General features: G+C 45.2%; 1 protein-coding gene across 1 annotated transcript in view; it reads left to right on the top strand.

The window, feature by feature from the left end:
• The window catches only part of CCNG2 (cyclin G2), a 542514-nt gene extending 528290 nt beyond the window's left edge, over positions 1-14224 (top strand). Inside the window, exon 8 of the mRNA XM_044061167.1 lies at positions 12612-14224. Within this exon, the coding sequence (XP_043917102.1) occupies positions 12612-12726 (115 nt within the window). The 3' untranslated portion in view covers positions 12727-14224. The remainder of the gene's footprint in view (positions 1-12611) is intronic.
• The last annotated feature ends 2021 nt before the right edge of the window (positions 14225-16245 follow it).

Raw genomic sequence — 16245 nt, 5'->3', positions numbered from 1 at the left:
CACAGGTGGGGTGTACCACAAATAGACCTGTTTGCCTCCTCCATAAACAAGCAACTCTCTGGTAATTGCACCAGGACACATGACCCCAAGGCATTGTGACAGATGCCTTCTCGATGACTTGGAAGGGGAAATTTCTGTATGCATTGCCACCCTTCCCCTTGATACAAAAGGTGCTGCTGAAAATTCAGCAGGACTCACCAAAAATCATGCTGGTGACTCCCTACTGGCCAAGACAGCACTGGTTCCCCCTTCTCCTTCATTTGTTCAAGGGCAATCACCACAAGTTATCCCCCTCAGTGGACCTGCTCACACAGCACAAGGAGACTGAGATACACCCACAGTGGCAATACCTGCACCTCACCCTGTGGCTGATAGGATTCTGATCCCCTTCAGACACCTGTACAATGAGGACGTGTTCAATGTCCTGCAGGAGGTCAGGAAACCCAACACAAGAAAATCCTCTCTCTCGAAGTGGAAAAGGTTTTCTATTTGGTGCACAATAGACAGTTGGACCCGCTGGAAAGTGATATTCCTCTCATCCTGTCTTACCTGTGTGAACTAATGCAGACAGGGCTGTCGTACTGTTCCTCAAAGGTGTACCACACTTGAGACCACTCAGGAAACAGTCTCCTCCTCCCTGGGGCCTTAACTATGTAATCTGAAGTTGTTAATCTTCTTCCTATTCATCACTGATGGGTTCGGTTCCGAGCCCTCGGAACCAAGTCGGCCTAATACCAAACTCGCGTACACCAAAAACTCTAGAGCTAAGCTGCTACCCACAGTGCCCTTCTCCCAGTTACCTCCGATCTCATTTGCCGCACAGCCATATAGCAGCATTTCACCGAGCTGTCCAGCTAAGTATTGAGTTTTCAATATTTATAGTATTTTGTGAGTTTCTTCCTCTCAAACTCTTCTGTTTCTTGATATCTTATTCAGCTCTACCCACGAGTATTCCCTTTTTAGTACCATCGTTGGTAATCGCCCTTTTTTACCCTTGTGGTATTCTGAATACCATTGTTGGTATTTTCTCTCTTTCCTTCCTTATAGGTTCATAGGTTTATAGGTTGGTACTAGGCTATCAGCCCTAGGGCGTATACAAGCCTAGCCATAACAATTCCCTGGCTATTTCTTCCCACATTATTTACTTTCCTGGACCCCTGTCTAGCAGGGCGACTGACGTGATCCCTGGGGTGAATTTCCTTTCTCCCATCCAATCGTCAAGGTTCCTCTTGAAGAGGTCCAAAGAGGCACTCTGCTTGACATGTATGGGCAATCTATTCCAGAGTCTGGGGAGTCTCTGGGTCAGGAACCTATCCCTCCAGCATGTTTTGTTTATTGTGATGACAAGGTTTAGATCCCTGGAGCGTGTAGCTCTGAGGGATTGGGATTTCTTTAAGTGTAGCGTGTCCAACAGCTCTGGGTTTGACATGGCCTTGTATGTTAAGCAGAGATCGCCTCTGAGTAGACGATATGCGACGGAGTATAGCTGGAGTTTTTTAAGGCGGTCAGCGTAGGGCATCTGCTTTAGGCCTGTGATTCTTTTAGTGAGGTATTTCTGAGGCCTTTCCAGTTGTTGCAGATGTCTTGAGAGGTATATACCAAATGGGGCATTGTATTCTATAATGGGTATAATGAGGGATGAGTACAGTGGGACAATTACCTCCTTTTTTCTGGATGAAAAGCCCTTCGTGATGAGGTGTGCCACATAGAAGGATTTCCTGACTGTTGTGGTGATGTGTTTATCGAAGGTGAGACCACTGTCCACCTGTGTCCCTAAGTCTCTTATCACACTTTGTATTTAGTGTACTGCCACCTATATGGTAATTCATGGATACATGTTTTTTCCCCAAAGGGGATAACAATACATTTCTTGGCATTGAGCTTGAGCCCATGGCTCTGGCACCACGCATCTGTTTCTGTAAGGCCCTTTTGTAGAGTATCCACATCATTTGGGGATTCAATAATGGCTCCCAGTTTGCAGTCATCTGCAAACTTTGTTAGCCAGAGTCCCTTAGTGTTGACCTGTACTTCAGAGAAGTAGATGCCAAACAAGAGCGGCCCCAGGACTGAACCCTGAGGTACTCCACTTGTCACTTGTCTGGAGCTGGATTTGGAATCGGCTACTTTTACAGTGTGGGTTCTATCCGTAAGCCATTTAGCAACCCATTGGGTGACATAGGGATTAATGCCCAACTTAGTAAGTTTATCTATGATTCCAGAGTGGGGGATGGTGTCAAAGGCCTTGGCAAGTTCTAGATAGGCTGTGTGGACCACCTTACCCTTGTCCATGGCTCTGGAGACTGATTCAAAGAAGTCAATCAGGTTCAGGAGACAAGATCGGCCCTTCACAAACCCAAACTGGGTCGGGTCCAGTGTTTGAAGGTTGCCAATGTCTTTGTTTATAAGTTCCATGATAATACGCTCCATGGCCTTGCAGATAAGGCTTGTCAGGCTGATGGGACGGTAGTTTCCGGGATCCAAGGTGGATCCCCCCTTGTGGATTGGGATAACTGTAGCTCTGCGCCACTCAGTGGGCACGAAACCTGAGGTGAGGCTATGATTAAACTTGACACTTAGGTGAGGTGCCAGTTCATATTGTAGTTCATGTAGTACACAGCCCGGGATGTCATCTGGTCCCATGGATGCTGTATTCTTTGCTTTAGAGAGTGCGTTTTGTACCTGTTTGGCCATTATTACTGGAATTTGGCAATCTTCCGGTATTGAGATGGGCCATTTAGGGGGTGAGAGGGGGGTGAAGTTGGCACTGAATCGATCTACCAGGATATTGGCAATATCCTTCGGATCAGTATATTTAATGCCATTCTGTTTTAGCTCAGAGCAGATCTGAGCATTGCCATTTAGATTCTTGACATAGTTATAGAATGCTTTGTGGTTGTCTTTGGAATCTTTGGCAATTTTATTTTCGTAACTAGCTTTGGAGGATTTTATGAGGCATCTCAGTTTCTTACTGAGGCTAATAAGGGAGTTTTTTGCATCCTGGGATTTTCCTCTTTTCTGCAAAAGTTTCTTCCTTTTGTTGTAAAGTTTGTTTATGGCAGGTGACCACCAGATTGGCTTCCTTTTTTTGGATGAGAGCATTTTGGTTCTATTTGGGATGGCACGATTCATGCATGAGTGGATGTGCTCGTACAGTGCCTTAGTGTAGGATTCAGCAGTTGAACTTTCAGTTCCCGTCTGCATGGGTGTCATGAAGTTTGTCACTTCTGACTTGAGTAGCATGAAGTTGGCTTTGGAGAAGTTTTTTATGGTGGTTTCTTTACTGGAGGGTGGGGGTGGGATGTGGATGTTAAGGGTGATTAGCTTATGGTCAGACCTGACTAACGAGGGGGTGACCATAGGTATGGAGCATTGATTTCCCATGTTGGTAATGACCAGGTCTAGGATATTGGAGCCCCTGGTGGGACTATGGATTAGTTGATCCAGGGCGTTGGAATTTATGAATTCCAAGAACCGTTGCGCAAAGGTGTTGGGACACGAGTAGTTTTCCCAGTTAATGGCAGGATAGTTAAAATCACCCAGTATTAGGGTGTTTGGTTCTATCTTAATATTTTCCAGTATGTTTAGAAAGGTGTAGTGAGAATCTTGGGGTATGGTGGGGGATCTGTAGCAAGCTACAATTTGGATTGCAGTTTTACCTAGTGTTAGTTGCACTTGGAGAATTTCAGACGCATTGTGTTGGCCAACTAGCCTAGTGGTGTGAATATCCTTGGTGAATATTGACACTTCTCTACCTTTAGTGTTTTGGTCCTGGTTTGGTGGCCGAAAAGTGTGGTAAGAGTTGTAGCCTGGTATTGCAGGGGTGCTCTCTGGAGCCTTGAACCAGGTCTCAGTTACTGCACAGATATCGATGTTCTCCATTTTTAGGAGTGCCTCGAGAGAGTGCATTTTGAGGTTTAGACTTCTAGCATTGAGTAGCATTACCTTCAGATTTTGCATGCGTGTACCTGTTACGGTGGTGGTTTTGTCCTTTGAAGTTTGCCTAAAAAAGGACAGGGGTGGCAAGAGCCTTAGCCAGTAACCTGAATTCCCTTACTCTGGTTAGTTTTTGTGTTTTCTTGTGGCATGTCTGAAAAGAAAGGGACTTCAGGGTTTAAGCATTGCTCTTTCTGTAGTGGTAAACTCCCCAATAGCGATCTACATGACGAATGTGTATATTGTTTGAGGGTTCCACACTTAACTGTGAAACCTCCTTGTGATATCTGTGCCAGTTTCAGTCAGCAGATGCTAAATGAAGGAAGGAATAAACTAATTCTGAAAGGTCTGCTCCCTTCTCCTTTTTCTGAGGCTATTTCTGCATTGGAGGTCTCAACCCCTCCATTTATGGACAAAAAAAGTCCTCGTTCTGACCCTTCACCGGCTGGTGATAAGGGGCAAGCCTCATAAGCATAAGGCCAATAAGACTTCCTTGGAGCATAGGATTGCCTCCTCGGTTCCGACTACCTCTGCTTCGAGCTAGACTCCAATGGCCCTATACAGAGATCGTCATGACTTCCTCGTCTGCACCGCCCTGGACACCGACTGTTACGGTTCCTGTGGTCTCGGCTCCAATTATATTGCCTGTCATTACCTCAGCACCTACGTCCCCCATCTCTGTTCCAAGATTGGTACCGACGACCTCTTCGGAGCCGATGATGACTTCCATTCCGGCTATTACTTCGTCTCCGAGCCCGTCTTGACACCGATAATCCCCCTTTTGCCTTTTTCAAAACTGGAATCCTCAGTGCCGACTTTTACTACACCATGGACTCAGTACTCCCCGTCTTTGGATCCGTTTGCTGGACAAGCCTTTAGCCCCTTTTTGGACTGACCTGACTCCCCCTCAGGTGTGTCAGTAAGGTCCACCAGGAGCCTATCTGAGGTGGATTTGGTGTACCTCTTTGATCAGCTGCTGACAGTCAGGGAGATCACAAATTTTCCTAGAACCCACCCCACTCTGGCTTTTGGGTCCATTGCCTCTGACACCCCCACGTATTCTCCTCCTTTGGACCCTTCGGCTCCGAGGCCCATAACTTCGAAATCTGCGGGAGGACTCCTTTCCTCGGTGCCAACAGTGTCCTTATCTGAGGCCCCTTTGGGTGTCTGTTCCTTCGGAACTCGCCTTTCCTCAATCTCATCCTTGGGGGTGGAACCCTTGGTTCCAGGTATGGCTACAGCCGGTATGGTTCCAAGGGTGACTTGCTTGAGGCTCCGTTCCCAGGAGCAGGCCGCATGGAGTGGGGTGTGACTCCGGTTCTGGGATTTTCTTCCTTGGTTTCGAGCTCCCATTCCTCTTCAGGTGGGCCTGCCTTCCGGTTGATGGAGAGGGTGCTTGCTTCGGGAAGCAATCCTCCTAGGTCGGACCTTCTTCCTGTTCCTTCTGAGCTGCAGCTATCACAGGCCACCCTCCCTGGACACCTAGAGCGCAAGCCTCAGGAAATCCCTGTACAGGGTAACCCCTTTCTGAGTCTTCTTCGGATGCTCCCACTGAAGAACTCCCTCAGAAACGGATGTGTAAGAGGAAACACATGGACTCCCCGGAGGAGTCCCTCACTGAAGATACGGACTACGATGATGGGGAAGGGTCCCCATGGTCACTCCCTGACTATGTCTCCTTTGGAGACATCCTGGAAATTTTGAGAAAGAGGGGTGACTGGAAGCCCTCCAACCCTTCCTTGGAGGAATCCATATTCCTGCAGGCCTTCCGCTCTTGGCCCTCTACTTCTTGGGTGACCCCCCTGCTGATGAGTTAGTCAAGTTCATCGTGCAGTGGGCATGGAAGAATCCTGATACCGTTGAGGCCATTCCCTGGAGATCAGACAAGATACTCTCCCCTCCAGAGGATCAGCCCCATTGGTCTAGAGGCTTACCAGTAGACGCTATGGTGGTGGCGGCTGCCATGAAAAAGGACCTTGCGGAGGAAAGTCCTGCTGTCCACCCACCCTACAGAGAGTCCCAGGTGGTGGACAGGTTAGGGAAGTGAGTTTTTGCTTCAGCAACCTTTGCTGTCCGGTCTCTGAACTTTTTGGCCCATTTTACGAGGCTCCAAAGAGTTCTCATCTCTGAACTCTCTGGAATCCTTGCGGGTCAAGTTTCAGATGGGGCACGAGATAAAGTTGCTTCCCAACTTTCCACCCTAGAGTCTATTTCCAACTCGTCCATGAGGTTGCTGTCCCACACAACCGAAGGGTTGGCTAGAGCTGCGGGTGCAGGCGTGAGTTATGAGCCTGGATGCGCATTTGTGACCTCATGGACTCCTTCAAGTCTTCCTTTTTAAATGCCCCTATCGAACAGTCAGCTGTGTTCAGTTTTAAAGTGAAGGACACATTAGCCAGGTGTAAGCAGAATGGAAAAACCTTGTCTGCCGTTGGCCTATGTTTTTCTAAGCCTCAGTGCACCCATTTCCAGGAACCAGATTTGTGAAAAGATGTGGCACAAAAAAATCTCAAGGCCCTTTCCATAGTGCACGTGGTGAGGACTCTCCCAGAGGCATAGGGGGTTCCAATAATGGAAGACGCCCCTTCCGGGGCAGAGGGGGTACCCAAAATCAGGACTGAGGATTTTTTTTTCCGGACGACCATATCAGTGCTTGTAAAGCATTGCCCAATTGCTTTTCTCTGGAAGCAATCGGGGCTCATTTCTCTCTGCACCAAGCTACGTGGCACTCTATTACAAACGATCCGTGGGTGCAGACAATTTCCAGAGGTTAGTATATTCCCCTAATCTTTTATCCAAGACCCCCAAAATCACTTCCCGATGTTCCACCCAGTCAAAGGGAAGAGGCAGCTTCAGAAATAGCAAAGCTGTGTATAAAACGAGTCATCCAACAAGTCCCCCCAGACCAATGCGGATCCGGTTTTTACTCAAGATTTTTTTTGGTGCCAAAAAATACCGGGGACTGGAGACCCATTTTGGATCTCAGCCAACTAAACAAATCAGTGGTTCAGGCCAAATTTCTGCATGGTCACGATACAATCCATTCTCCCATTTCTTTGGGAGGGTTTGTGGATGTGCTCAGTAGACCTCCAGGATGTGTATTACCACATCAAAATGGACAAGCACTCCAGGAGTCTGCTTTGCTTCTGGCAGGGAACCAATCCTTACCAATTCAGAGCCCTGCCATTCGGTATCTCAATGGCCCCCAGAGTGTTCACAAAATGCCTAGCAGTAGTGACAGCACATCTGAGACTTCAGGGAATACAGGTGTTTCCGTATCTAGATGATTGGCCCCTCTCCGCTCCCACCAAGCGCCTTCTGGTCAGGGCCCTCTGCTACACTCTATCACTAGCAGAGTTCCTAGGCATCACCATACACTGGGAAAAAAATCCAAACTTCATCCCACCCAGCAGTTGGAATTTATAGGGGCAGTATTCAACACTCAAACAAGCCAAGTCTCTCTTCCTCCTCACAGACTTCAGAGATTAAGGTCACAAGTACAAATGATATTCTGTCGAAGGAAGGTGTCTGCAAGGGAAGTTCTACAGGCTTTCTGGTCTGCGGTGGCAGCCATCCCAGTTGTTCCCCTAGCCAAATTGCATATGAGTCTACTACAATGGCTCCTTTTGTCCCAGTGGGTATCCAGTCTTCATCCCCTGAGCTCACAGATCCTCATCACCAACTCCTGCAAACAAGATCTCCTCTGGTGGATGAGAACAGACAAAAATCTTTGGTGTCGCCCCTTCTAGACTCCCCATCCCAATGCCACGGTGACCACGGACGCTTCCTTGATAGGGTAGGGGGGGGCACTTCCAGGGAAAGACGGTCCAAGGCACGTGGTCCAGCCTAGAGGTCAACTTGCATATCAATGTCCTGGAGTTGAGTGGTGCTGTTAGCGTTGCAGGTACTTCATCCGCTCCTTCCATCAAGAATGACTGCTATCCAGTCGGACAACATGTCTGTCGTCTGGTACATAAACAAACTGGGAGGGACCAAATCCTATCCCCTATGTCGCGAAGCCATGAGAATTTGGCATTGGGCGATAGCTTCCAACCACTTTTAATTGCAACGCATATCCTGGGGAACTCCAACGTGATTGCGGTCAGGCTGAGCAGATGCATCCTCCATCCTCACAAGTGGTCTCTCATTCCAAGCGTGATGGCAGAAATCTTCAGCCGTTGGGGCCAGCCATGCTACGATCTTTTCCCTTCCCCCTTAAACAAAAAATGCAGCAGCTACTTTGCCCTCTTTCCCCCATATGGGGAGTCACCAATAGACGCTTTGACTCACGATTGGCCCGCGGGTCTCCTCTATGCTTATCCTCCGATACCCCTATTTCTAAGGAAAGCTATTCGGTTGAGAAGCAAATTAATCCTCATTGCCCCATTCTGGCCTCATCAAGTGTGATTTTCCTTCCTCTGACCTCACCTGTTACAGCCTCCTTGGCTCCTGGATACTCGTTAGGACCCAATATCTCACCCACAAGGACTGACTCCCCCAAATCTATCCACTCTTAAGCTGACAGCTTGGCTTCTCCACTTTCGTTAGTTGCCAGGCAAGAAACCCTCTCCTCATCTGTCCGAGGTATTATTCTGGCCTCCCATAAACCATCCACCAGAAAACTTTACAGAGACAAATGGAAAAGATTCGCTGTCTGGTAACTTAATTGGATGCTAAATCCTTTTTCAACTCCTACAGCTGCTATTCTTTACTATCTTTCTGAGTTGTTTGACAGTGGGGCATCAGCTTCCACCATTCGAGTCCATTTAGCAGCTACTTCCAATTTCCATAATGGTTTAGATGGAGTCCCTCTTATTTCCACTTGACTTTGCAAGACTTTCCTCAAGGGAATTTTCCATAGCAGACCTACTATCAGGCTACCTGTGGAAGCATGGACTCACTCCTGGGTTCTCCAGTCTCTCGCTCTACCCCCCCCCCCTTTGAGCCAGCTGCGACATGTGATCTAAAATTCCTGTCATGGAAATCTTTGTTTTTGGTGGCGGTCACTTCAGCCAGACGGATATCGGAGTTACAAGCCTTGTGCATCAAGAGCCCGTACCTGTCCTTCCATAAGGACAGAGTATCACTTCATACTAATCCATCTTTTCTCCCCAAGGTGGTTTCCGACTTTTCTATTAACCAGTCCATTGAGCTCCCTGTACTTTTTCCAAATTATTCAAACAAGGGAGAATACTGCCTGCATTCATTGGACGTTCATAGACAACTACGTTTCTACCTGGTCAGAATTAAGTCCTTTCGCAAGTCGGACCAACTTTTCATTTCATTTTCTGGTCCTAGAATGGGGTGTGCTGTATCTAAAGTTACTTTGTCAAAATGGCTCAGAGATGGCATTACTTTCTTATATTCTCTTACGAATGAATATAAGCCTGCTCAAATCAAAGCTCTCTCAACTAGGGCTATCGCAGCTTCTGTTGCCTTCCACTCCAGGGCATCCATGGATGACATCTGTGCAGCAGCCATTTGGGCAAAACCCCATACCTTCATCAAGCATTACAAATTGGATCTGGTCTCCAGGGGAAGAGCGGCCTTTGGCTCAATGGTTCTCCGGAATATTCTTCCATAAGGGCCACTCAGGTTCTCCAAGTAGCTTGGGATTCTGTTCCATCAGTGATGAATAGGAAGAAGATTAACAACTTCAGATAAAGAAGTTATGTCTTACCATAACATTCCATCTGAGTTGTTGATCTTCTTCCAGTCATCACACCCTCCCACCGTCCCCCACCAAAGGCTCCTGGCGGATCTTCTGGGTCCTTGTGGTGTTTCAGGGTTTCTGCGCAGAGATGGCCTCTGTCTTTCTGCTTCTTGTATATGTTGTATGCAAGCTCGATCTGAGATAACTGGGAGAAAGGCATTTTTTGTAGCAGCTTAGTTCGAGAGTTTTTGGTGTATGCAAGCTTGGTATTAGGCCGACTGTTCCGAGGGCTCGGAACCAAACCCATCAGTGATGACTGGAAGATCATCAATAACGTAGATGGAACGTTATGGTAAGACATAACTTCTTTTTACAAAAACTCACTCTAGCCCCCTTTGAACCAGCAGGCAAAGCTCCCATAACATTTTACATGTGGAAATCTGTTTTATTGGTAGCTCTGACCTCAGCCAGAAGAGTCTCTGAGTCGCAAGCTCTTATGGCTACTCCACCATTTTTAGTTTTCCACCTAGACAGGGTGACTCTCAGGACTTAACTCGTCATTCACCCCCAAAGTAGTGAACGACCTATCCGTGAACCAGGCCATCCACCTGTCTACCTTCTTCCCCAGCCTGCAGGGGGATAGTGAGAGAGTACATCATTCCCTAGACGTCCTTAGACAACTTGGGTTTTATCTACATAAAACAAAACCTTTTTAGGAAGTCAGACCTTCCACCCCAGAGCCCTGGGGAAAGCTGTGAGCAATCAGACCATTTTGGCCTAGATCTCCAGGGCCATTTCTTTCTGCTACCTACACCATGTTTAGTGAAGGTGTGTACTGAGGACCAAGTAGCTGCCTCAAGTATAGAGTTAGTGTCTAGTCCCTTAAAAAAGGCTCCAGAAAAGGCCATTCCTCTGGTGGATTGGGCCCTGATATTGCCCTGCAATCAGGCCCAATCCAGAGGAATGGCCGGACTAGACACTAACTCTATACTTGAGGCAGCTACTTGGTCCTCAGTACACACCTTCACTAAACACTACAAACTGGACCATATCTCCAGAGCCAAGGCAGGGCTTGCCAGGGCTATCCTACATGGATTCCTGGAAACATCATCTAGGCCACCTCCCAATCCTCAGTGAGCTTTGGCACTCACCCACATGTAGAATACTGCAACACTGGAACAGAAGGACATAGGAAAGTTGTGTAAAATCTTACCATAACCATAGATGTCCTTCTCTTCCATGTTGCAGTATTCCTTCTCTCCCACCCTCCTCTCTTGTCAGACTGCACTTGCTTTCCTGGGTGACATTGGACAGGCTTTGCCCTTATAGGAAGGGGCTTTTTTATGCTCTGAGGGCTGGTGTTTGCAGACGCCACTTTTATGGGCCACTTACCTGCTGCCACGTCAAATGTCCAACGCACCTAGAGGGACTGAAAGTCTTTGGGAAACCTGGCCAGACGAACTGGAGAGGAAGAAGGGTAAACCCACATGTAGAGTACTGCAACATGGAAAAGAAGGAGATCTATGGTTATGGTAAGATTGTACGCAACTTTCCTTTCTTGCAGAGGTAATGGCTATCAAGAAAAATGTTCTCTTGATAGCCATTACCTCTGTTAGAAGAGTGTCAGAGCTGCAAGCCTAGTTAATAAAGCCCCTCTACTTGCTTTTCCATAGAGACAGGGTGTCCTTACAAACAGTCTCTTCCTTTTTGCCAAAAGTATGTTCAGAATTAAATTTGAAACGATCTATAGAGCTGCCAGTCTTTTACCCAAATTACAAGAATAAGGCAGAATATATGTTACATTAACTGGATATGCATAGACAGTTACGTTTCTACTTAAACATGACTAAGGACTTCAGAAAGTCTGACAAGCTATTTATCTCCTTTTCAGATTCAAAGAAAGATACTTCAGTCTCTAAGGTAACACTTGCAAAATGGCTTTCAGATTGCATAACTTTCATTTATAAGTCCCAAAATAGAAATCTCCCCAAAAGAGTTAAGTCCCACTCTACAAGAGCCATGGCAGCCTCTTCCACCTTTCTGGCTAAACTACCAATTGATACCATTTGTGCTGCAGCAGCGTGGGCAAGACCACATACCTTTATCACGCATTACAAACTCGATTTGGCCTCCAGGAACAGAGCCTCTTTTGGTTCCATGATTTTGAAGAATATCCTCCCTTGAGCCACCCAAGAAAGATGGTATTAGGAACGCTGTCCCATCCTAGTAAGAATGAAGGTGAGATAAGACAACACATAAAGAAGTTATGTACTCACCCTAGCGTTCCATGTGTCTTGTCCATCTTCACCTTCATTCTTACATCCCACCCTCCATTCCCCTGGCCATTTTTACTCCTGGAAGACCGAGTTGGTACAATTGGATAACATTATTCTCTGGCGTTCTTCATTGGGCTCCAAGTTTATTTTATTGTGATTCTTTCATACTACTATTTTGACTGCAAACAAGATCTGGGGAGGTTTTCTGGTGCATGCTGGGATAGGGTTTAGCCACGAGCTGGTAGATGACCTTGAGCTTGAATATAAGGCCAAGTCAGATCCGAGGATTGGATCCAAATCTATCCTAGTAAGAATGAAGGCGAAGATGGGCAACACACATGGAACGTTATAGTGAGTGCATAACTTTTTTTTTTCCTTGCACAACTGTGCTTTTTTGATACACAGTTGTGATTATCATACTGTACTGATTTGCTATATTAAAGAAGTATTTATGGATGGAACCTTAGACTAGTAATGAGTTCAAATGTGGTAAGGGTAGAGTGCCTTATGTGTGTGATGCTTAATATTTTCAGCAGTATTTTTAAATCATTTGCAGAAGAGTTGGGGGGAGAGTGATAAAAATGTTTACAAGGACCACTTTAAGTGTTTATGTAGTTTTCGTTTGCATGTCTCATTCAGCACTTTATTTCATTTGTCATAGCAGTTCTGAGTATATTCTGTGACGTAGCTTGAATTGCTTTGCAAAAGCAGAACTTCTGAGTTTTCATGTCTACAATTTTTATCTGTAGTGAGGACTGCTATGAAGACGACAGCCTGAGTGGTTCCCCAGCTATCAACAGAGGGAGTTTTTTTCCTGAAGATCATTCATTTACAAATGGAGTACCTTTTGTCTTTCAGTACTGAAAGGACAAAGTTTTTTTTTTTTTTTTTTTTTTAATTTATGTGTAGCACTTGCCAGTCCAGATCACCATGCACTAATTTACAAAGCTATTTGAAGACTTTCTACAGGTTTTGAAGAGGCTGAGTTAAATAGCTTTGAGGGAAGTTGGACATCTTCATTTTCTAGAAGTTCAGTTTATTGGTTAAAAGGGTACAAAATTGTTAAATCAGAAGTAGGCATAACGGTGTCTTCACTGAACTTAAATTTGATATTTTAAAACATTCCATGTTTTTTTTTTTTTTTTTTTTTTTTTTTTTGGTGAGAGAAGAGAAAAGTCACTTTATTTCCTGTTTAAAAGCCTTATCTTTTATTTGCTAATTTCTGTTGCAAGTTAATGTTAGCATACTGAGTTGAATTGAAAGTACCAAAGTTTATAGCGACACTGTTGTAAAATATGCAGAATGTGTCTCAGTAGCTGCATTTTATTTGGCATGCAATGTTTTCTCTTATTTTTTGCATTGGCATTTATCAGTAGCACAACAGTTGAGGGCTATTAGTTAAAGTACACATTCCAGAACTATTAAAGCACAAAGCATACCTCAGATTGCAGTCAGTATTATACAGAGCTGTTGCTAAATGACTTCCTTCAGATTTTTTTTTAGGCTTCTAGTAAATGGAGTGTATTTGGATTTAAATGGTCCAAGCCACCTGAACTTTATTGCATATTTCATTTGTATAACTCCTGGTACATTTACTTTTGTCTTTTTAAAAGTTGGTGCTAGATGATGCACAAAGTTCTAGAAATGGCACTGACTGCAAAGTATCTAACAGTTTATATAGCTTTACTATATATTAGTGTTATTGTTCAGGTACTAAAATTGTATATACCATTAGTGCAGCTGTATCCAATGTTTGTCAGCAAAATGACTTGTGCCGAGTGATGCAGTTCTGAGATGAGAATGTAAGTTTGTTAGTAACTGTGAACCTTGCTAAAAATTGTCATTTGATCTTTTCAAATTGTACAATTTGTAATGCTAAAATGTGTACAGAAGGTTTAAGTGCACAGAAGTAAAATTAAAAAAAAAAGGTACACTTGTATTCTCAGGACATTTACAGTGTTTCTGAGGTTGCTTAAGAGTTGATAGAGCAGCACAGTTCTGACCCACTGTTGCAGCTTTGGATAGAATCCAGAACTGCAGGAAAAAGATATTGGTTGCAGTACATCAGTGCCATGTAGACGGGCATATTCCAGTTCAGAATTCCTCCAGGTGTTAAAAGTTCTCTGATTCACTTTGTCTCTTGTCAGTTATACTGACACTGTTCATTCTTTGTTTATGTTGTACATTGTAAATGTTAACTTATTATTTGTAGATTGTATTGTTACAGTTTTGTTTTAAATTTTGTATTTGTAAAAAAAATAATACATTTTTATTACAACTTTTTGTAGTACAAGTCTTTTCTTTTGCTCTGTGGAAGGAAGAGGTGGTTTGTCAGTGGGGCATGCATTAAAGAATACAAGAGTTGAACTGAGCTACTTTGCTTTATAGAGTCTTGACTCCTGATGTTTTAAATATTTTACAACATTAACCCTGTTATAGGACGACAACTAGTCTGTAAACTTCCTTAACTAGAGTCATGCTTTCCAGCAGATGTGACTTGATGTGGATTCATCTTTGATGGGATATGACTTTGTCCCCCTCCCCTTTCCTGTCATCAATTCTGCAATGTTTTTATTGAGCATCCATAGCCAAGGGCATGTTTCTGCTGCTAGCCGACACTGACATCACAGAGAGGTGTAGGGGAGTCTACTAGGTCTTAAGCAAACAGTTAATTTTTATTGATGATCTTCGTGTTTCACTACTGCAGTCATTACATTTGGGTAATCTGCTGGCAGGTTGCCCTCAGTCGGCCTGAATTCCAAAGTCTTGGGTCCTGCGTCGGTTGCTGTCTTCTCTTCCATGACGTCAGGTCGTCAGGGGTATAAAACATGCAGCCGACGCCATTTTCTTCAGTCTTTCTTGCCGTGCGGTGCCCGAAGCAGAAGCATTTCGCAAGTGCCGGTTGGCCGACTACTGAAATATTCGAGTTTGAGTTTCAGAACCGAAGTCTTCACTAAAGCTAAGTACCCCACTGGGGAAACTTTTTTCTTGCTTTTTACCGATGTCAGAAAAAGTTAATAATTGTATTACTTGTGGGAAGCAAATACCTCATAAGGATTTCCATTTATACTGTTTTCCTTGCCTAGGCCCTGATCGCAACGTGCCTGGCTGTCGGTTTTGTGCTAGATTTAACCAACGCACTATTAAGCGTTGGTATATTTTTGCATCAAAGTATTTTGGAAACGGATTTAACTACCCAGAAATGTCAGATAGCAATCTGATTACCGGAGTACATACAAAACACAAAGAAAAGGACAGAGAAAGGCAGTCTAGATCCAAAACAGACGACAAAGCTTCTCCTAAGCCAGTCGCCGGTACTCAGTGAGGCGCTTTCACAGCCCCTGATACCCGCTACCTTCGAGTCGCAGGCCTGTACCGACACCCATGTGGAGTCCGGCATGCCGCAAGATACTCAAGGTATTGGACCGACGGATGTATCTCCCTCTGATGGGTCTGGAGCCGCTGAGCAGGCACCGGCGTCTGAGGGTGTATTCAGACCTCAACATTTGTATATCAAACCGACGACAGCTGCAAAACCAAAGACAAAAGCAACTTCTAAAACTAAAAAACCGACGCATGAGCCATGTGCACAGGCCTCTATGCCTAAAAAATAGATGATCAAAATGGCTGAAGACCTGATTACCTTGATCAGGGGTACCGATCCCCCTCCAGATAAAAGGCCTAGGCATGACACTGATTATGAATCTTCAGATCAGGATGTTCTTCATCTCACATTGCTGCAGTCCTAACACTTGGGTAGTCCGCTGTCCCTCGGTCGGCCCGAATATCAGAGTATAAGGCTGACGTCGGTCAAGGCGCATTTGACTGACATCAGAACATCAGGGTACAAATGCGCATGACCGACGTCATATCCTCAGTCTTTTTTGCCGCATGGTCCGATGCAGAAGCAGTGTTGCAAGTGCCGTTCGGCGTTCTGAAATTTTTCAATTCGAGTTTCAGACCAAGTCAGAGTTGGTTAAGTACCCCGTTGGGAATATTTTGGTTTTTTGTTGCCTCAGTGGTTTACCGGATGTCAGAAAAAGTGAATAACTGTATTTCTTGTGGGAAACAGATACCGCATAGGGATTACCATAATTTGTGTATACCTTGTTTGGGACCTGAGCACGACGTTGTTGGGTGTCGCTTTGTGCTAGGTTCAATAAACGCACTATAAAGCGAAGGTTGGATTGTGCCAAGTTGGTCTTTGGGAAGCGGTGCAATTACAATATGCCGTTGGATGCTCCGGCCGCTTCCTCAAAGAAGCGCAAGGACAAGGCAGTTAAACCGAGGTTAGAGGAGTCGAACCGGACGCCGGTTCTTTAGAGGCCAGTGGAACCGTGGTTCCGACGGAGGCCTCTCTGGAGTCCCAGGGAGAAACTTTGT

This window comes from Protopterus annectens, chromosome 2.part0, assembly GCF_019279795.1.
Source record: "Protopterus annectens isolate FY-2018-M chromosome 2.part0, PAN1.0, whole genome shotgun sequence".
Taxonomy (NCBI): domain Eukaryota; kingdom Metazoa; phylum Chordata; order Ceratodontiformes; family Protopteridae; genus Protopterus; species Protopterus annectens.
Note: the sequence above shows the minus strand (reverse complement) of the source record. Positions and strands in the feature narration are given on the sequence as shown.